General features: G+C 39.7%; 1 protein-coding gene across 10 annotated transcripts in view; it reads left to right on the forward strand.

Annotated features, from left to right (window-relative positions):
- The window catches only part of PARP4 (poly(ADP-ribose) polymerase family member 4), a 129,706-nt gene that overhangs the window by 11,553 nt on the left and 98,352 nt on the right, over window positions 1-19,801 (forward strand). For 8 of the 10 annotated variants that reach the window (XM_014839326.3, XM_014839328.3, XM_044777475.2 and 5 more), the window contains 8 exons: window positions 804-879; window positions 3,421-3,534; window positions 5,922-6,071; window positions 6,641-6,778; window positions 7,775-7,948; window positions 9,134-9,294; window positions 12,888-13,025; window positions 15,270-15,365. In XM_014839326.3, coding sequence (XP_014694812.1) covers window positions 804-879; window positions 3,421-3,534; window positions 5,922-6,071; window positions 6,641-6,778; window positions 7,775-7,948; window positions 9,134-9,294; window positions 12,888-13,025; window positions 15,270-15,365 — 1,047 coding nt within the window. The remainder of the gene's footprint in view (window positions 1-803; window positions 880-3,420; window positions 3,535-5,921; window positions 6,072-6,640; window positions 6,779-7,774; window positions 7,949-9,133; window positions 9,295-12,887; window positions 13,026-15,269; window positions 15,366-19,801) is intronic. The other 2 variants (XM_070520317.1, XM_070520319.1) reach the window with 1 other exon arrangement.

Here is a 19,801-nt window from a genome sequence, read left to right on the forward strand (position 1 = left end):
CACAGTATTATAACACTATTAGTATATCAGTATTTTTTTGTAGTGTTTTCATTTATCTTGCTTATCTAATTCTTTATTGTTTTTATTTATTTAAGACTTTTTACTTCAACTAGTACAGTGATAATTATTTTTATCTTCTCATTATTATTTGAGATTGGACATATTGTTAGATTGATTTTAAAAAAGAAAAACCACTGGAGATGAGATTTGGGCAGTCTGCTCACTCTGTTTCCTTACTGAACAGCCTTTAGAGTAAAGACAGTTCATTACTCTCTACTTAATATTTTAAAAAGTAGAAATAATAATAGCTTTCCGCAAATGGAGCATGAGTCTAAAGTTCTGTATACCTTTTGAAAGTGTACCCAAAACTGCAGCATCAATTAGGCCTCACATTTGGTCTTATTTTATTTGCTAATAGTAGTGTTAAAAGAGAGGACAAATATCCAAATTAAAAGTACAGCTTATTCTAAGTCTGACATCTTTATTTTAAAGGGTAGCTGAGGTGTGGGCCTGTCTGGAGTGACCCCGCCTGCAGGGGTTGGAATCAAGGGGGCAGGCAGGCCGCCTGGCTCTAGCGGGCGCTGAGTGTCTAGGGGGCGCTGAGTGTCTCGGGGGCGCAGTGATAGGAAGAGGAGCCCCGTCGCTGCGCCAGGCCTCTCAACGACTGTCAGACTATCCGACGAGGCGGGAGGGCCCTGAAATAGATTGTGTGTGGAGTTAGGAGAGATACAAGAAAAATTTTATTGAAATTCTGTTTAGTCCATTTTTACTCTTTAGTAAATTTTTAATTATGTGAATTTCAGGTTTTATACAGACAATGTTGAAATTCTTGATTTTCCTCAAGATTTTGAAGTTGCAAAATATAACTCCTTGGAAAAAGTAAGAGTCATTGCTATTTGGAAAAAAACCTGTTTGAATATCTTCTGATTATTTTTCCTGTTGGATAATTTTCTCGTTGTTTTGAAAGTTGTGCATATCCTGAATAAATATTCTTTAATATATGAGGTGACTTTTAAAGGTCAAGAAAATTTTTACATTTGAAATTTAATGTTTAATTTTTGTGTTTTTATTATAAAAGTAATGCATGTTCATAATAAAAATGTAAACAATACAAAATATTAATATGACATTAAAAATAAAGGTCCCCCTCCCTGTTATTAAGTTTCTTGTATTTTAAGAGTAGATTTGGCACAAAGTGTTTATACCATGTTGAACTTCCATTACTTTTCTTTAAAAAGAAAAACAAAAAATTTTTTCTCCATCACACAAATGTAAATTAACACTAGCATTCAAAATGATGCTGTATTCGTATTTTTTAGATATTTTAATAAAATATAACTTGAAACTAACATTCCCTCTGTGATAAAGAAAATATGAAAAGTGGTAACAGTTTAACTGTATACAGATATATCTATAGTAAAAATACAGGAGAGAAATATACCGAAATAGTAATAGTGATTATATATCTGTAGTATGATTTCAGTTGATTTTTATTTTTTCTTTATACTTTCTGTATTTTCTAAATTATATCTTTAAATGAACATGTATTAGTTTTATAATCAACAATTTTTTAAATTTTATTAAGGTCACAATAGTTTACAGCATTGTGAAATTTCAGTTGTACATTATTATTTGTCGGTCACCATATAAATGTGCCCCTTCACCTCTTAAGCCCACCCCCCAACCCTTTTCCCCTCTGGTAACCACTAATCTGTTCTCTTTGTCTGTGTGTTTGTTTGTCTTCCACATATGGATGAAATCATCTAGTGTTTGTCTTTCTCCCTCAAAGTCCATCCATGTTGTTGCAAATGGGACGATTTTGTGTTGTTGGTTTTTTTTTATGGCTGAGTGGTATTCCATTACCTATATACCACATCTTCTTTATCCAGTCATCTGTTGATGGGCGCTTGGGTTGCTTCCACATCTTGGCTATTGTGAATAATGCTGCTGTGAACACAGGGGTGCATAAGTCTCTTTGAATTGCTGATTTCAAGTTCTTTGGGTAGATACCCAGTAGTGGGATGGCTGGGTCATATGGTATTTCTATTTTTAATTTTTGAGAGGTCCCCATACTGTTTTCCATAGTGGCTGCAACCGTTTGCATTCCCACCAGCAGTGGATGAGGGTTCCCTCTTCTCCACATCCTCTCCAACATTTGTTGTTTTTTATCTTAATGATTATAGCCATTTTAACAGGTGTAAGGTGGTATCTTAGTGTAGTTTTGATTTGCATTTCCCTGATGATTAGTGATGTCAAACATCTTTTCATGTGCCTGTTGGCCATCTGTATAACTTCTTTGGAAGAATATCTGTTCATATCTTCTGCCCATTTTTTGATCAGATTTTGTTTTGTTGTTGAGTTGTGTGAGTTCTTTAATTATTTTAGAGATTAACCCCTTGTCGGATATATGATTTGCAAATATTTTTCTCCCTGTTGGTGGGTTGTCTTTTCATTTTGTTCCTGGTTTCCTTTGCCTTGCAGAAGCTCTTCAGTCTGATGAAGTCCCATCTGTTTATTTTTTCTTTTGCTTCCCTTGCCTGGGTAGACATGGTATTCAAAAAGATCCTTCTAAGACCGATGTCTAAGAGTGTACTGCCTGTATTTTCTTCTGGGAGTTTTATTGTTTCATGCCTTACCTTCAAGTCTTTAATCCATTTTGAGTTAATTTTTACGTATGGTGTGAGATAATGGTCTATTTTCGTTCTTTTGCATGTGGCTATCCAGTTTTCCCAACACCAGTTATGAAGAGACTTTCCTTTCTCCATTGTATGTTCTTGGCTCCTTTGTTGAAGATTAGGTGTCCGTAGATGTGTGAGTTTGTTTCTAGGCTTTCAGTTCTGTTCCTTTGATCTGTGTGTCTGTGTCTGTGACAGTACCATGCTGATTTGATTGCTATAACCTTGTAGTATATTTTGAAGTCAAGGATTGTGATGCCTCCAGCTTTATTCTTTTTTCCCTGAATTGCTTTGGCCATTTGGGCTCTTTTGTTGTTCCATATAAATTTTAGGATTCTTTGTTCTGTTTCTGTGAAGAATGTCATTGGGGTTCTGGTTGGGATTGCACTGAATCTGTAGATTGCTTTAGGTAATACGCACATTTTAACTATGTTAATTCTTCCAACCCATGAGCATGGAATATCTTTCCAATTCTTTATGCCATCATTGATTTCTTTCAGTAATACCTTATAGTTTTCAGTGTATAGGTCTTTCACCTCCTTGGTTAAATTTATTCCTAGATATTTTATCCTTTTTGTTGTGATTGTAAATGGGATTGTATTCTTGAGTTCTCTTTCTGTTGGTTCGTTATTAGTGTGTAGAAATGCAACTGATTTTTGTAAGTTGTATAATCAACATTTTTAAATGGCATGTGTGGTTTGTTATTTAATAAATGCAGCTTATGAAAGAGTAACCTTTTTTCCAGCCTGGGACGGAGGGAGCTCAGGAATTGGCCGTGGTGGAGCTGCAGTGCTCCCAGGACCCCGGGGACCGTGCTTTTCTCATATCTGCACACTTCCTCATGGCTGATGGCACGGAGGTAATGATCTTTATATTGATTCCTGTGTTTTACCCTTGTTCATAACCAGTTTCCTTAAAATTGGTAGATGAACCAGCCAATCTGTTAACCTTTTTCTTTTTACCTGGTAAATAGTTTTGAAAAGTGGAAATGTGTTCTCTCTTGGGATGTGGCAGGAGAGGAGAGCATGGTGGGAACAGTGCCCCCTGACCACAGCAGCACAGGGCTCTCCTCAGAGGAGAGTACTCACTGAGGCGCAGGGCAGCCAGGGTTCCTGCCCCTGTTCTGAATCACTTATGGAATATTCTCCCAATGTATACACCTCTAAAAGCAGTCCATTCACACACTTTATCAAGTACCTACTTAATCCATTCACACACTTCATTAAGTATATCAAGCAGTCTACTAGACGCTGGGACCCAAAGATAAAAAATTCTTCACACCCTCCCCTCGGAAGTCACCACCTGGGAGGAAGCAAGGCATTCGTGATTTTAATCCACTGTAGCAGAGCCGGTACTGAAGTGTATGTGAAGTCTTCTGCGCTTGGTTACGGCAGGAAAGGCTTGGCAGAGGCCATGAGTCAGTGTTAAGTCAAGGGCGTGGTTCCAACCTGAAACAACTATGAAACAAAAATTAATCCAAGACTAATGCCTAAAGTTCAAATAAAATGCTGCAACACCCATCAGGGTGTCTTCTGTCTGGACCTTCAGACCTACAGGCAGGAAACACAGCAGCCTGCAGGGTGCACAGGTACTCCTCAGTGGGAGTGGTCCTCACAGCGGTTCGCTCTGGCTCTGGACACTTCTCGTTTGCCCCCACTCCATGTGTCAGCTCTGGGGTAAAGAAGGAAACTCACATCAGATGGGTGCAGGATCCACCTGAATTAGAAGCCCCACCCCACAGGAGCCCATACGTCTTGTAACATGGGCCTAGGTTCGAGATGCCTTAGAGAAAGTGCCTGTTATTCGATTCACCACTCACAGGGACCCCCCAGCCTCAGGTTTCCTACCTGCTATTTGTGGGTCACTCATTGAACCCCCAGTCCTGATGCAATTTAGTAATAAGAGGTCACCATTACCCAAGCAAACTTGCCTAATATTATAGCTGATGTTCCACCCTTACCAGGTTTCTATGCGAACAGATATAAAGAGTTAATCCAAGGTCAGATGTGTCCAAGAAGGAGAAAGGGTTCTATTACCTTTTACCCAAAAATATATACTATATTTTGTGGAAAATTTAGTCGTGGGGGTAAAAAGTAAGTAAAAATCAAGTTGAAAACTATGATAGAAAGTGTCACGATTGTTTTTCTTCGTTGAAAAAGAAAACTATAACACTGCAAGACCATCCTGTGCCTTCCTGCCTGTGTAGTGAGAGCCGGTCCAGGGAGCCTCCCCTCTCAGCCAGCCGGAGTCTGAGAACGCAGGTGGGGCCCCTGGGGTGAGTCTGCCCGCCGTGGGCGAAGTCATCTTCCCTGACCAGCAGTGTAGGAGCCGTTCTGCAGAGGAGGCTTTTCTAGCTTGCCCTTCTCCTTTATGAAACCATTTTGATGGAAATCTTTCAAAATTATGGTAAACTCTGCATTCTTAAGTGGAGTAACTTGAACATGATATACTTCTTTTTTCCAAGTTTCACAGGCATCCTGGGCCACCAGTGTTGGGGGGCGGTGTCTCAGGGTCGTGAGTAGTCCGGCTTCCCCCGGGGCTGAACACCCCAGAGCCAGGGCCTTGGCCGACCCCCACAAGGACATCACGGACCCCGGCTGGGGCAAATCTTCCTTCAGGCTCTGAGGTTAATGGTGGGATACCTGTGCACTACAGGGGCAGGCATTTCCAGGCAGAGCAGAAAATGCCTCATCCATAGGCAGGTTGGAATGAGGCAGGCTGTTTGTGCCTATCCACAGGGCTCCTCGCTGCCTGCCTTTAGCATTATTTGTATGACCTAAGAGCTTTCCTGCCTTTCTCCTTGCTTGTAGCTATCATTTTGTTTTGACTGTGTACCTGCCTCTAACAGTAATCATTTCTGCCCCTCCCCCAGTTTATTTTTTTCATTTCTAAAAAGCTAGAAAGCCAGACTTCAAAGCTAATTAGAATAGTATGGAAAGGAAGAGTGGGGTGTCTCTGAATGAACGTTTGAGTGGCTCTCCAGTGAATCAGATGTGTCTTTTCTGCCTGTTGTGCCTGCTCAGGTTTTTCCCCCTTACTTTCACGTTTTAGGCTGTTTTGTGAAGAACTGAAGATTTAAGTAATTCTTTTAAAAAACTAGTTTCCAAACTCCTTCATGGCAGGGATCTGATGACTTGTTTGTGTTCCTGTCCTCATGAGCCACAGTAGGTGTTCAGTAAAGATTGATATATTAGTAAGCTACTGTGTCCTCATATCCTGACACTTGGCTGCATATGTAATTCACAGACCAGAAGACAGTTATCTGTAAAGAAAACCTCTGCAGAGGCAAGCGAATACTATGAAAATTTCATTGAAGAGCTGAAGAAACAAGGATTTCTACTAAGAGAACATTTTACACCCGAAGCAACCCAATTAGCATCTGAAAAATTGCAAGCAGTAAGAGTGTTTATACGTGTTATTTTGTGTTGTTGATTGAATACTTTTAATAGAAATGTTTTCTTTATGACAAATAGAAAAATGGCAGGAGAGAAGACTAGGAGTTAAGAAAAGGAAAGGCAGACCCACAGAAAGGCGTGGAAACTGAGTGGGAAGTAAGTCCCAGGAGGAGCCATAAAACTTACTGGTTATTTCAGCACCAGCCCTCACAGCTTTCAAAGGATTTCATTATAACCTAGGCCAGGAGTCAGGAATCCTTTTCCCTTAATGCCACTTAACCTTTACTGCCACTGGCAGGCCTTAAAGTTACAGGGTGAAGAAAAAGGCAAAAGGAAAAATAAAATAGGAATAAACGAGAGAAGGAGGAATGAGAGAAGAGGCTAGGGAGGAGATGGAGGGAGAGACGAGCAGGAAGAGGAGGCCCACGGTGTTAATAGCTGCTTGGCTGCGGGCGACCCTCCTAGGCTATGATTCGTTGTGTCTTCTCATGCCTCTGTTCATCTCGGTTTTAAGTAAACCCAGTCATGAAAACTTTCTGTTGGTGTTTTTTTTGTGTTTTGTTGTCGCAGTTGCTGTTGGAGGAGGTAATAAATTCCAGCACTCTGAGCCAAGAGGTGAGCCATCTGGTGGAGATGATTTGGGCAGAAGCTCTCGGCCACCTGGAGCACACACTCCTCCAGCCTGTGAACAGGATTAGTCTTAATGATGTAAGTCAAGTGTGTCCTTGAAATACAACCTCTGACATGGCAAACCTGCTTTCTGGCTTATTAGCTTAAATAATACCACTTATGTTTGAGTGTGAGTCTGGTTGTTCTTGGATGTGTTCCTGACTGTCCGTTCTTCTTACCCTGGAGAAGGGGAATACCAAGAGCACGGAGGGGATCATAAGCTTCCAAGGAAACGAGACCCTCCTCTCTGTAAGATGTCAGGCACAGCTGCTGATCAAAGCTCGGCTGCTTGGTGCCGGCTCATTGGGAGGCCTGCTTCTCTAGGTCAGGAGATTTGTAGCAGGCCTGGGGGACATAAGTGCTCTTGGTCCTCAGTTAGATGCTCAGACCCTAATCCACTTCATAGTGATGGCTTCAGAGTCTTGTACCTTCTGACTGTCTGAGGGATAGGCAGGCATGCTTCCGGCCCTCCAGAAAATGCTCCTTTTAATTACATATGAGTGAAAGAACAAGTCAAAATATTCCCAATGGGACAACTTGTGCAACTGCATTGTCATCCTAATATAATATAGACAGTTTTCCTCTATGGAATCAAACTAATTTCTATCAGGGAGAAAAAGGTTTCTTGAGGTAAAATCTAAGAAGTACTTGCATAATTAGAAACAGGTTCTGGAGGGTTTTGTTCCTAGTTCGATTCTGACATCTGTCTAAATTTCTTGTGTGAAAGGCAAGTCTCCCACAGTTGCATTAGCATTCCTCTCTCTGTGGATGTAGATGCAGATACATAGATATAGACATTCAAGGCTCTGGTTCTTTCCTCTAGTTAAGCCAGGCACTTTGGGGAAGCTCCTCATGGCATCCCAGTCACTGAGACACAGCTTCAGTGAACATTGCATTTGTTTTATGGCAGGTGTCAAGTAGAAAACTAGTAGTTGTGGCCTAACAACTATTTTAGATATTTTTATGTGTTCCTTCACTTTTTCTATAATTAGCGAGATTTCATTTTAATAAGCATATATCATCTTTTATTTACAGGTGAGCAAGGCAGAGGGAATTCTCCTTCTCGTAAAGACGGCACTGGAAAATGGAGAAACAGAAGAACAATTGCAAAAGATGATGACAGAATTCTACAGATTAGTACCTCACAAAGGTGCAACAGCTGAACAAATTACCCTGAGACTGTTAGCGAAGAAAGAGGACCTCTGCCAGGTAAATCTCTGAAATATAGAATTCAATTTAAAATATGTTGGGGGAGGGCTCTCTTCAAATCTGGTGAATAAGGGGACACTGAATCACAAATTGCTACACTCTAGGATAATTTTCCAGATCAGGAGATGAGTTAGGCTTCTTTCTGCAGAAGAAACAGACAGCTGCAACTGACTTGAACAGTGAGGCTGCTGATCACCCTGGAAAGCAGGAAGTCCGGATGCACGGTGGCTGCTGGCCTAGTGCACTGAGAGGCAGCATTATCATCAAGGCAGCTGCTTCCCATCTCTGTGCTTCCTGTAAAGGGACCTCTTCCCTCTCGGCTCCCTTACAACCATCTTGCAGCTGCAATAATTCATAGCATCTCCTCCAGAATATTTCTTTTTGTGTCTCTTAGAGGAAGCCCCTGGCAAACTCTTCTTTCTTTGGTCAGAACTGAGTCATGTGTGCATTCCTAAGCCAGCTGCTGGCGAGGAGAATGGAATTACCGTGACTGCTCAGAAACAGACCGTCTCCCCCGAGCTAGGGGGGAAGGAGTAGGGCTCAGCAAAGAGGAGGTCAGAGCGACGGCCAGCGTGTCTTGGATGAGACCACTGTCACTCTCTGGCTCTGAGTTGCCTCATCTGTGCATAAAGGGATTAAGACAAGATCAGAGATCCGTGACCTAGACTTCAGAGGAGTTTATAGATGTGAAATTTTGCATGTTTGGGGGAAATTGTAGCTTTCAGCAGATTTCCAGAGGAATCTGTAATCCAAGATAAGTGAAAAATCAGTAGGTGCGATGAACCAGTACATGAGATAATAAAGGACCCTTCCACAGTTAAAACTCCTAATCATTTAAAATGATTTGCCTAACACTCAGGGTAACGAACCTCAGTCAGTCTTGCTTCTGAGAGGGTGTGTATGGTGCCCACCTCAATACTTCTGCAGATTAGAGGAATAATGTACCTGAAAACACTGCATTAACAAGATGCGCTATCCTAATGCAACTGTATTATTATCGTGTATTGTGCTATCCCTGAGGCAGCTGCCCTCACTTTAACATGCTACTTACAGCACAGGCAGTTGTTGATCAAAAGCTTTGGAGAGATAAGCTTATTTTTCCAATCTTTTTTGAGAAAGTGTAAAGTGATAAAAATATTTTGATATGTGGTGATTCTAATGTCTGTGTATCCTTTCCGTCTACAGCTAATAAGAGACATGGTTAATGTCTGTGAAACGAATCTGGCCAAACCCAACCCACCATCTCTTGCCAAATATCGAGCTTTGAGATGCAAAATTGAGCATGTTGAAGAGAACACTGAAGAATTTTTCAGAGTTAGAAAAGAGTTATTGCAGGATAATTGCGGGTAAGTATAAAGGAAGTATGTTAGGATCTGTTATTCTGTAATACTATTTCACATTCTGATGTGAATTACTTGGATAAGTTAATCCTCAGTAACAAGATAACTATGTTGTGATGACCAGTTACTTTCTTCTCTGTTTATAATAGGGCATGGGGCAGTGTTCTACGCTTGAAAACACTCCCTACTATTCCACTCTAATTTCAAGGTTACCTAATCTTGCTGAGAATTAAATTTTAAAATTTCAAATCAAAGGGTATTTGAGTTTATGGGTTTTTGGGGGGGTTTTTTAGCCCTGAGCTAACATCTGTTGCCAACCTTTTTTTTTCCTTCTTCTCCCCAAAGTCCCCCCAGAACATAGCTGTATATTCTAGTTGTAGGTCCTTCTGGTTGTGCTATGTGCTATGCTGCCTCAGCGTGGCTTGTTGAGCCGTGCCGTGTCCGTGCCCAGGATGCGAACAGGTGAAAACCTGGGCCACTGAAGTGAGTGCAGGAACTTGACCACTCGGCCATGGGATCAGACCCTGAGTTTATGTGTTGAAGAGTATTACATAGGAAAATCCACTTAAATTAAGATTTTAAAATGCAGGAATGTGGCGTGGCAGCTTCTAAAATGGCCACTCCATGGCGTGAAGCACTCAGATGAAAACGTGGCAAACACGTGAACAGCTATAGCAGCCCGAAATGTCAATTACATGTTTCCTTGTTGACTGTGCATGTTCCTGTTTCTGAGGTAGCAGCTAACAAACGGATGGATCAGCTGCTCAAATAAGCCTTTATTGGATGGTAATAACTTTGTAGAATCACCTCAGCTAAGAGTCCAGACCCAGTTTCAAGGTTCAGAAACTAGGTTTATTGATTGTTCTCAAGGGTGGGGCCGACTTTCATTGGTTTGGTCATTCATTACACTGCAGCACTTCTCTGCCTGAAGTCTTTCTCGGATCTCATTATAACAGACCAGGTTACCTTTCTTCAGCCTTGCACACTCCTTAAAGCCAATGGTAGTGAATTGCAGCTACTTGTACCAGCTTGCGGGGGCCAATTGTTAAATTTTTAGGGATTTTGTTAATTGATTGTTAAACCATTAGTAACTTGAAATCAGCTATGGTGGGAGGATTTACACGGTGGATATCAGCAAATGCTACAAATCAGGTCTGTGTGTGGGTTTTGTTGTTTTGAGAGTCAGTTTTTAGCACCCTACTAGAACCAGGCCCAGCCACGTCTCTCTTCTAGACTAATTCAGACCTGTCTAAAATTAGTTTCTGCCTGCCTTGGTCAGTGATCATCAAATTCCATTCCCAGTACCACTTCACACCCACTAAGAAGGATATATTTAAAAAAAAAAAAGGAAACTATATGTGTTGATGATGATTTGGAGAAATTGGAACCCTCAGACATTGCTTGTGGAAATGTAAAATAGTGCTGCTACTGTTTGGGGATTCCTCAACAAATTAAACACAGAATTATCATATGCCCCAGCACTTCCACTCCTAGTTACATACCCAAAAAAGAACTGAAAACAAGTACACAAACAGATGCTTGTACATGAATGTGCATAGCAGCACTATTCACAATAGCCAAAAGGTGGAAACAACCCGCATGTCCATCAGTGGATGAATGGATTAACAAAAATATGGTGTATACATATAATTGAACAAAAATATATATTTATTTATAAAATGTGATAAAAATATATTGGGGGAACCTCAAAAACATTATGCTAAGTGAAAAAAGCCAGACACAAAAGACCACATATTGTATGATTCCATTTATGTGAAATATCTAGAATAGGTAAATTAAATCCATGGAGACAGAAAGCAGATTGCCTGGTGCAGGGGGAGGGAAGAATGGAGACTAACTGCTAATGGGTATGGCTTGTTCTTTTGGAGTGGTGAAACGTTTTGGAACTAGATAAAGATGGTGGTTGTACAACATTTTGAACGTGGTGAATACCACTAAACTGTAGACTTCAAAATAGTTCATGTTATGATATGTGAACTTTACCTCAATTAAAAAAATCCATTTCTGTAGATCTTTTCCAGATTTTGCTTTTATGTATAATCAAATTCTTTTGATTTGACTTTTGACCCTCCCCTAGGTATTTGCTAGAATCTAATGTTAATTAAGAGGCTAGTAACAATGAAGGTAGAATAAGGAGGGCAGTAACTGGCTTTCTCCAGAGAGTCAAAGGGAAGGAAAGGTATGTCCTCCAGCCCTGGGGAGGCGGGTGCTGCTCAGTCATCTAATGTAACTCAGCAAGCCCTTGGAGATCCCACCCTCACCTGAGTGTTAAAGTACTCATACAGCAAAAGCAGGCTCGCCCTAGAGAGAGTCAGCTGCTGTGAAAAATCAGATTTTCTCCATTTCATTTCACTAATATAATGATTTTTTCATATTAATGTTTTTCTAGTTATAAAATTCATATTCTTTGCTAAAAGTTTAGAAAATAAAAATATAGGAAAATGTAAAGAAAAGTAAAGACCACCCAGAATCTCACCACCCAGAGATAAGTCAGAGAAAATGTAACCACGGTTAACATTTTGGTGTAGAACATATCCCAAATTGAATTGTTGATTCTTCTCTGTACCCAGTGGTATGCTGGTAAACCAGCTCTCTGAAATAAAAGTTCTGATCTGTCGTGTTTGCTGGTGGCTGTGGTGTAAATACTGCCCCCTGTGGTAGCTACTTCCAGGCTACCAACGGGACCCCACCACACGCGAGTGGGGGAGGCGCGCTTAGCAAGCTCTCGAACTCCTCTGCGCCTGCCACGCTCCCTCAGCAGGACCCCAGTCTTTCCCCGTGCTTCCCGTCTCAGCTCCCCACCCAGCGCCACTGCTGATTCTCTCCCCTTCACCCCACGTCACCGTGTTCTGTCAGTTCTGCCTCCAAAATACCTTTAATCTCCTGACTTCTTTCTTACACTGCTGCCCTCCATAGGCCAGACCACTGTTCTCGTCTACGCTGGTGCAGGAATGTCCTTCTTGACATTCTTTCCACTCCTACCTCATTGGATTTGTTTTCCCATAACAACTAGTTAGATCTTAAAATATATACTGTATCATGCTGTATGACAATAAATGTCACCTCCAAGCGGCCTTTTTTGACCACCATCTCTCTGAACCTGGTTGATTTCCTTAATAATGCTTAAAATCAGGTATTTGTTAACTTCTAGAATTTTTTCTCTCTCCTTAGAATGTAAGCTCCATGAAGCCAAGACCATGTTGTTCTGGCACAATACTTGCCACAGAGCATATTTGCTGAATGAATGCGTGAATCAGTGAATGAACTCGTGCAATCTGTATTTTCCAAATATTATATATTTCACAAAATTTGGGATCATACCATACATAAAGTTCTGTAACCTACTGTTAAAATTTATATTTCACTATGAAGTTTTACTTCATATCCTTATTTATTTTTTAAGAGTGTGATTTTTTTAGTGGCTGTATAGCATTTTCAAGACAGCTTTTGTGGTGATTCATTGAATCATTTACCTAATAATGGACATTTGGGCTGTTTTGTGTTTTCTGCTGCTAATAATGATTTTTGGTTTTGCTTTCAATCATGTAATCTCAAGGTTTTTCTTCTAATTCTTACAGTAGAAGTCCAGTGAACATCTTGCAGATATTTCGAGTTGGCAAAGTGAATGAAACCACGGAGTTTTTGAGTCGGCTTGGCACTGTGAAGCGCTTGCTGCATGGGTCGCCTGTGCGAAGCTTTGTAGGAATCCTGTCCCGGTGAGAGTGCACCATCTTTGCCTTCTAGATTTTTCAGCCTCATACATGTGAACTGTTTCACCTTATTTTTTCCTACACTGCATGGGTCTCTTCAGTGAAAATCAGCCAGCTTATTGCATTCCAGAGAAAATTGAACTCTTTAAATTATAATTAAATATATAATTTAAATTATGTATTTATTATTATATATACTTTAAAGTGTAGTACATGGATATGAATTGCTTCCTGAGGAAAGGTGACTCTATTTCTTGACTCTTCCATGTGTATCTAATCTAGAGATAGTCTAACACTTAAAGAGAAAGGTCTAGAAATTAGATTGCCTCTCTATTCAAAACGTAACTATAACTTTCTGTTTGCTTTGAATAACCACTGAATGTTAGGGCTGAAACTGAAGTTGCACAGAGCAGGAAAATATGATGAAACCTGGATCCTTAATTAAATACCGAAGAAGAAACTTAAAAAGAAACATACAAGATCAATCTGGAAAAAACTGTGAACTGCTATTGAAGGACTCAAAAGACACTTGCACTAACCAGAAGGATGCCAGTTTTCCTTGTATTAACCTATAAATTTAGTGCTATCACAATAACAGTACTAAAAAGATTTTTTTAAAGAAATAAGCTGATTCTACAGCACTTTTTTTTTCCCTGCCGAGGAAGATTGGCCTTCAGCTAACATCTGTGCCCATCTTCCTCTATTTTGTACATGGGATGCCACTGCAGCATGGCTTGACGAGTGATGCTAGGTCCCCATCCAGGATCCGAAGCTGTGAACCCCGGGCCACCAAAGCAGATCACTCGAACTTAACCACTATGCCACCAGGCCAGCCCAGCAGATATTTTTTAAAGATTTGACATTACCAGGGTAATTCTGAAAAAGAAAGAGTAAAGAGGGAGAATTAACCAGTCAGACATTGAAAACATATTATAAAGCTGTAGTAATTCGTATAGTAAGTAGTGCATAAATAGATGAATGAACAGAATAAATAGGCCACAAGGAAGCACAGAAACAGGCAATTTAGTATATGATAAAAGTAGCTTTTATCTCTGTAGAAGAAAGATAATTTCTCAATACTAAATATTGGGATAAATAGATAACTACCTAGAAAAAATATAAAGTTCCTCACACTTATATTAGCTCTACGTGGAGGAAAGATTTAAAAATTAAAAATAAACTGTAACAGTACTAAATGAAAAATGGGAGAATTTTTTTAAAATAATCTTTGAGTGGGAATTGCCTTTCTAAGTACGACTAAAAGCCATTTTATAGAAATAGTCCCATCTCATAATACAAAATTCAAACAGCAGACGTTTCTATAGTAAGAGGCAGAAGTGTCCCTTTACCTGCCTTCCCACGGGGAACCGTGGTTTTGCTTTGATTGCAGAGAGTTTGAATGCTAGAAGCCCCATAGGAACCTGCATAAATTCTTGAACAAGGAAGAAATGCAGGCAGCATTGGGCTTAAACATTCTTCCACTGAGCACTAGGGTGTCTTCGCCTGAAGGAGGCTGAGCCCAGAGACGGGAAAAATGGCCAGCAGCCCAGAGCTGGCCAAGATGATGATGAGAAACTGGCCATAGCTTGGTGCGTTTTAGTGGCACCTGGAACTCCTTTTGTGGGATTACTTTGAAATGCATTTTTCTTTTCATTTCGTACTATTTATTTATTGTCTTTTAATTGGTGCATTTATTTTTTTCCAGCTTTATTGAGGTATAATTGACAAATAAAAATTGTATATTTTAGGTTATACAGTGTGATTTTTTTAAGGTGTACAGTGTGATGATTTAATATACACATACATTGTAAATTAACACAAGCAAGTTAATTAACACATCCATCACCTCACATAGTTACCTTTTTTTTCTTGAGGTGAGAATGCAAGATCTGCTCTCTTAGCAAATTTCAAGTATGCAATACAATATTATTAGCTATAATCACCATGCTGTACATTGGATCTCCAGAACTTGTTCGTCTTATAACTGAAAGTTTGTACCCTTTGCCCAGCAGCTCCCCGGTTCCCCTAATCCCCAGACCCTGGAAACCACAATTCTACTCTCTGGTTCTCTGAGTTTGACATTTTTAGATTCCACATATAAGTGAGGTCATGCAGTATTTGTCTCTCTGTGTCTGGCTTATTTCACTTAGCATAATGTCCTTAATTAGTACCTGTCTCTGCTAGAATTATGAGGCTATAATAAAAGATTCCTTTTTTCTAGTAAATCATTATAATGCCCTTTCTTTTTAGTGGGTTGCTCTTACCCAAAGTCGTTGAAGCCCGTGGCGTGAAAAGAACAGACATTGGAAATCTCGGGAGTGGAATCTATTTCAGCAATGCACTCAGGTTAGTATGTTATGTCCTTAATCGTGTTGCTCACACCCGTCACCAAGGAGTCGGTGCTGAGTATTTGCTGTGTGTTTCCATCTGTCCTTGGTGCAAAATTTCTCAGCCAAAAAACAGATCGTTGAAAGCAACCAGTTTCCTCAGTGTACTGTAGAAGCATGTCTTTTCTGGTGGATATTTGGGAAAATTATATTTGCAATCATCTTAGTGATTTTAGTATCCTGAGAGCTTTTATATATATTTACCCACTTAGTTGTTACAACAATCCGGAGATCAGTTCTATTGTTATCCTGTATCACAGATGAGAACACTGAGGGACAGTGAGGATATTTTGCCTAAGGTCACACAGTATTTTCTCTTTCTTCAGAGCCAGCGATCTTAGCTTCTACAGCACATGACCTCTCTTCTAAACAGTTTATCTGTTTTATATGAATTCTAAATGCCTGGAATAATATTTCATCTTCAGTATCCTTGTTAATATTTAAATCTGTCCTCATAATAGCCACAATGTATTGGACGTCTGCCCTGTACTATTCACCAGGCTAAGTGCTTCATGTACCTTGTCTGTAAACCTCACAACTGGTGTTGTGACATCACTTTATGAAAAGGAAGCAGACTCATGGAAGTTAAGTAACTTATGTAAGGTCACAGAGCCAGTTATTTGATGGAGTCTGGGTTCAGGCCCAAGACAAAGGATCATTATCCAGGATATTTAAAGAGTTCCTATAAATCAATAAGAAAAAATAACCCAATAAGAAAATGGGCGAAAGACATGAATAAGAACCTAATAGAAGAGGAAATATGTATGGGCAATAAAATTGGAAAAGATTAGTAATGAAGAACATGCAAATTAAACCATTATGATACCATTTTATACTATCATATTGACAAATAAAAATTTAACATGTCCAGGTATTGCTAAGTCTCTAGAGCAACCTGAACTCTCAAACACTGTTGATAAGACTATAAATTGACAAACCCTCTTGAAAAAGTTTTCACGTTATCTGATATAGTCGAAGAGCATAGTTGATAGTATAACTTGGAAATCCTACAGATGGGCCTGTGAACCAGGAAGCAGTGGTTGTCAAGCCTGGCTGCACATTGGAGTCACTTGTGGAAACTTTTCAACCCTACTGGTTCTGATTTCACCTGTTAAAAAACAAAATTCAACTGAGTAAATTAGAAGATCTAATTGGCTTTATTAAATGATTCATGACTGCATCTCATCTGGCAAGCAGAGAGATACTCTGGGGGTTACATGACACAGAAGGCTTTTATATTCAGGAGAGTGGGACAAGGAAAGGAAGTCATTAGCAAGTTCATTGGAGGAAAGTAAAAGTTCAGATGATGACAACTTCTCATTGGCTGAGCTGTGGCATCTTCCATTGGCTGGGCTCATTGCTGGGCAAGAAGGAAGTCTTCCTTCCTCCTGCTAGAGTAGTAAAGTAGTTGCACTTCCTGTTTTGGAGTGTAAGGTATGTCTCTTCCTGTTCGGGTCAGTAAATCATGCTTCTTCCTGTTGGGGTCAGTAACTGATGTCTTCCTATTGGGGTCTGTAATTGACATCTTCCTGTTTGGGGCAATTGACGAGGAGTGGCACGGCATGAGAGCACCCTCTACAGACCTTCCCAACTCCAAATTTAGTTGAGGTTTCCTTTATTAATTTTAACAGGTACCCCTTTTTGATCAAGATCTTTCTTCAAAAGCATTGCTGATCAAGGGTCAGGTTTTCCAAATTCAGTAGCCTTTATCTCTTGGTGCCAGGAAGGACCTTTTCTGGGTGTTGTGTCCCATATTAGAGGGAAAGTGCACCGACTAGAAAGCGCTTGAGGCCACATTTGAGTAACAAGAAAGAGTCATAGGAAGAACTCTCAGGTGTTTCTTATTCAAAGTCTATATTCAGTCGAGGTCGTAAGCATTGGAAATCCTCTCGAAGCACTGAATTAGCATCACCTTATTAGGCATGTCATTTTTACAGAGGTTCAACAAGCCGTAGGTATAGAACAAATCCAGGTTGTGAGATGGTTCTAAACGAGGAGCCCAGACCGGAAGGTAACCAGCTGACCAAATCAAGACTGTAGATTATCAGGTGAAACTTACTGTAGCCACTGTGCTTGTTCCCTAATTTTATGCAATTGGGTTTCTACTTCTCCAGAGGCGTTTATTTATGTGCAACAGGAGGTATTTATTGCACAGACACCTCCTTGCTCAGAAAGTGGATAATCAAGGGCTATACGATTATCCAAAACTATTTTAGCTGACAAGTCAAGTGATCATTGCTGAGCTGAGACTGATTTGGCTGGGGAATTGGCCAACTCTCCTAACGTTAGGGAGATATTTCTGATCGTTTGTTCATTGGCGCTTAGTCCGATCCGTGGAGAGAAAGCTCTCCCTGCAGGGGCAAACCCAGAATCACACGCCTCCTAGAAGTTCTCATTTCTGGCAATTATAGAGGTGAGATGAATGAGTGGGAAGCTTCTGTTTTGTTGTGGAGAGAAAATAGAACAGCGAATACAGCAAGAGCACATTGATCCCTTTATTCTTCTGCTGTCAAGGCAGTGAGTTGCAGTTTTGTAGAAGTCTTCTCACCAATGTTGATTCATAATTTGAGTCATCTTTTTCTTTTTATTTAAAGATTTTCTTTTTACTTCTTCTCCCCAAAGCCCCCCAGTACATAGTTGTATATTTTAGCTGTAGGTCCTTCTAGTTGTGGCATGTGGGATGCCACCTCAGTGTGGCTTGATGAGTGGTGCTAGGTCCGTGCCCAGGATCTGAACCAGCGTAGCCCTAGGCCACCAAAGCAGAGCGTGCGAACTTAACCATATGGCCAAGGGGCTGGCCCCAATTTGAGTCATCGTAAATGCACACTGGTGGGGGAAGGAATGCAAAACCTGAAAAATGGGGTTTCCCAGGGAGCCAGGAAGAACCAAGTGGCTGTCTTGGGTTTCCCATAGCCCAAACTGTTCATTTAATTTGCCACCATTGTTTACCCATCCTAATTTTTCTGACTCACGAGCAGACTGTTGCTGTGATACAAGGACATTATGATGGCAAAAGTCGCAATGAGAGGTCATTTTTTTGCAGAAGCAGACTGGACTTCATCCACATGTGCTACAATCTGTATAGATTGTGTTCCCGCTGCCTTTGCCTGAAAGTCAACTAGGGCATTTTCCTGGTACTCAGCTTCAGTCCTTTTAGTGTGAGTCTTGATTTTGATGCCAAGAAACAGTTTAGTTTTGTAAGTTTCCTTTCTATGAATATTCTTGAAGGTGAAGCATCTTTGCCAAGACGTCAGAGTAACTATGAATGACAATAGACTAAAAAAAAATATGGTTCATTATAATGCAGTTGATGAGGGAATTTGATTATTTCTGTGACATACATTTTCAGATAATAACTAGAATTGTGACTGATAACATTATACCAGAACATATTAGGATTTTAGAAATTTCACACAATTTCTAGAACACTTACATGACTATACAGACACAGCACACAGAAGGATTCCAATCGTGGCCAGTACTGACCATACGTAAAATTTTTTCCCATATTATTTCTAGTAGTTTTAATTACATATGTTAGAATTTTTAACCCTTAGAAGACTTTAATTTCTGGTGAAAACTAAGATGTAAGCAATTATAAACTGTCCTTTATATTAGCATTCTGTGGATTGGCAGACTTACAGATACTTTTTATAATTTCTAGAAATGTGTGCTTTTTCATAGAAAAATTCTCAGTGGGACACAAGATATATTTACTAATAGACCTAATTTTATCTTTAGTGTCTCTGCAATAAGAAGTGAGAAGTAGATAAACCTATATTCATTAATTATTATTCAATATTTTATCTTATTAGATATTCAGTAGGCTTCTATCATTTAATTTAACTTAGCAAAACTTCAAAGTTTCAAGTTGTCAAAAAGATTTGAGAAACTTTTTTGAAAATTCACCTAAAAACCTTTTGTTCTACTTACATTTTTAAATTTATTTGTGCTTAACAATTAGGTTTATATTACTTATGAAAATTTCACCATTCCAAATTATTTTTCTTGCTGACAAATTTGTAAGCCTCGGTAGAATAGAAGTATTATATTTAGTGCTGATAACTCTAAAGACATTCCTGTTTTAATTAAAGCAACAAACTTAAACTAACTTTTATTTACTAAAGATCATCTTAGATCACATGAACTTGAAAACACATTTGGGTTAGTTCCGTTTTTTTAATAATCCTGAGAACTTTAGAATGGCCAATTTTTGCAAATGCTTGCCTTCAAACCAACTAAATAGAACTATTTTACAAATCAATTTTAGCAGTACCATCCAAAGGTAGAAAGATATCACATTTACAACGTGTGTGTGTGTATACATTTATATAGGACAAAACATACACACATAGAGGCAGAGATCTTAGCAGTTTTGTTTTCGCTAGTATTTGT

This window comes from Equus asinus, chromosome 11 (assembly GCF_041296235.1).
Source record: "Equus asinus isolate D_3611 breed Donkey chromosome 11, EquAss-T2T_v2, whole genome shotgun sequence".
Taxonomy (NCBI): domain Eukaryota; kingdom Metazoa; phylum Chordata; class Mammalia; order Perissodactyla; family Equidae; genus Equus; species Equus asinus.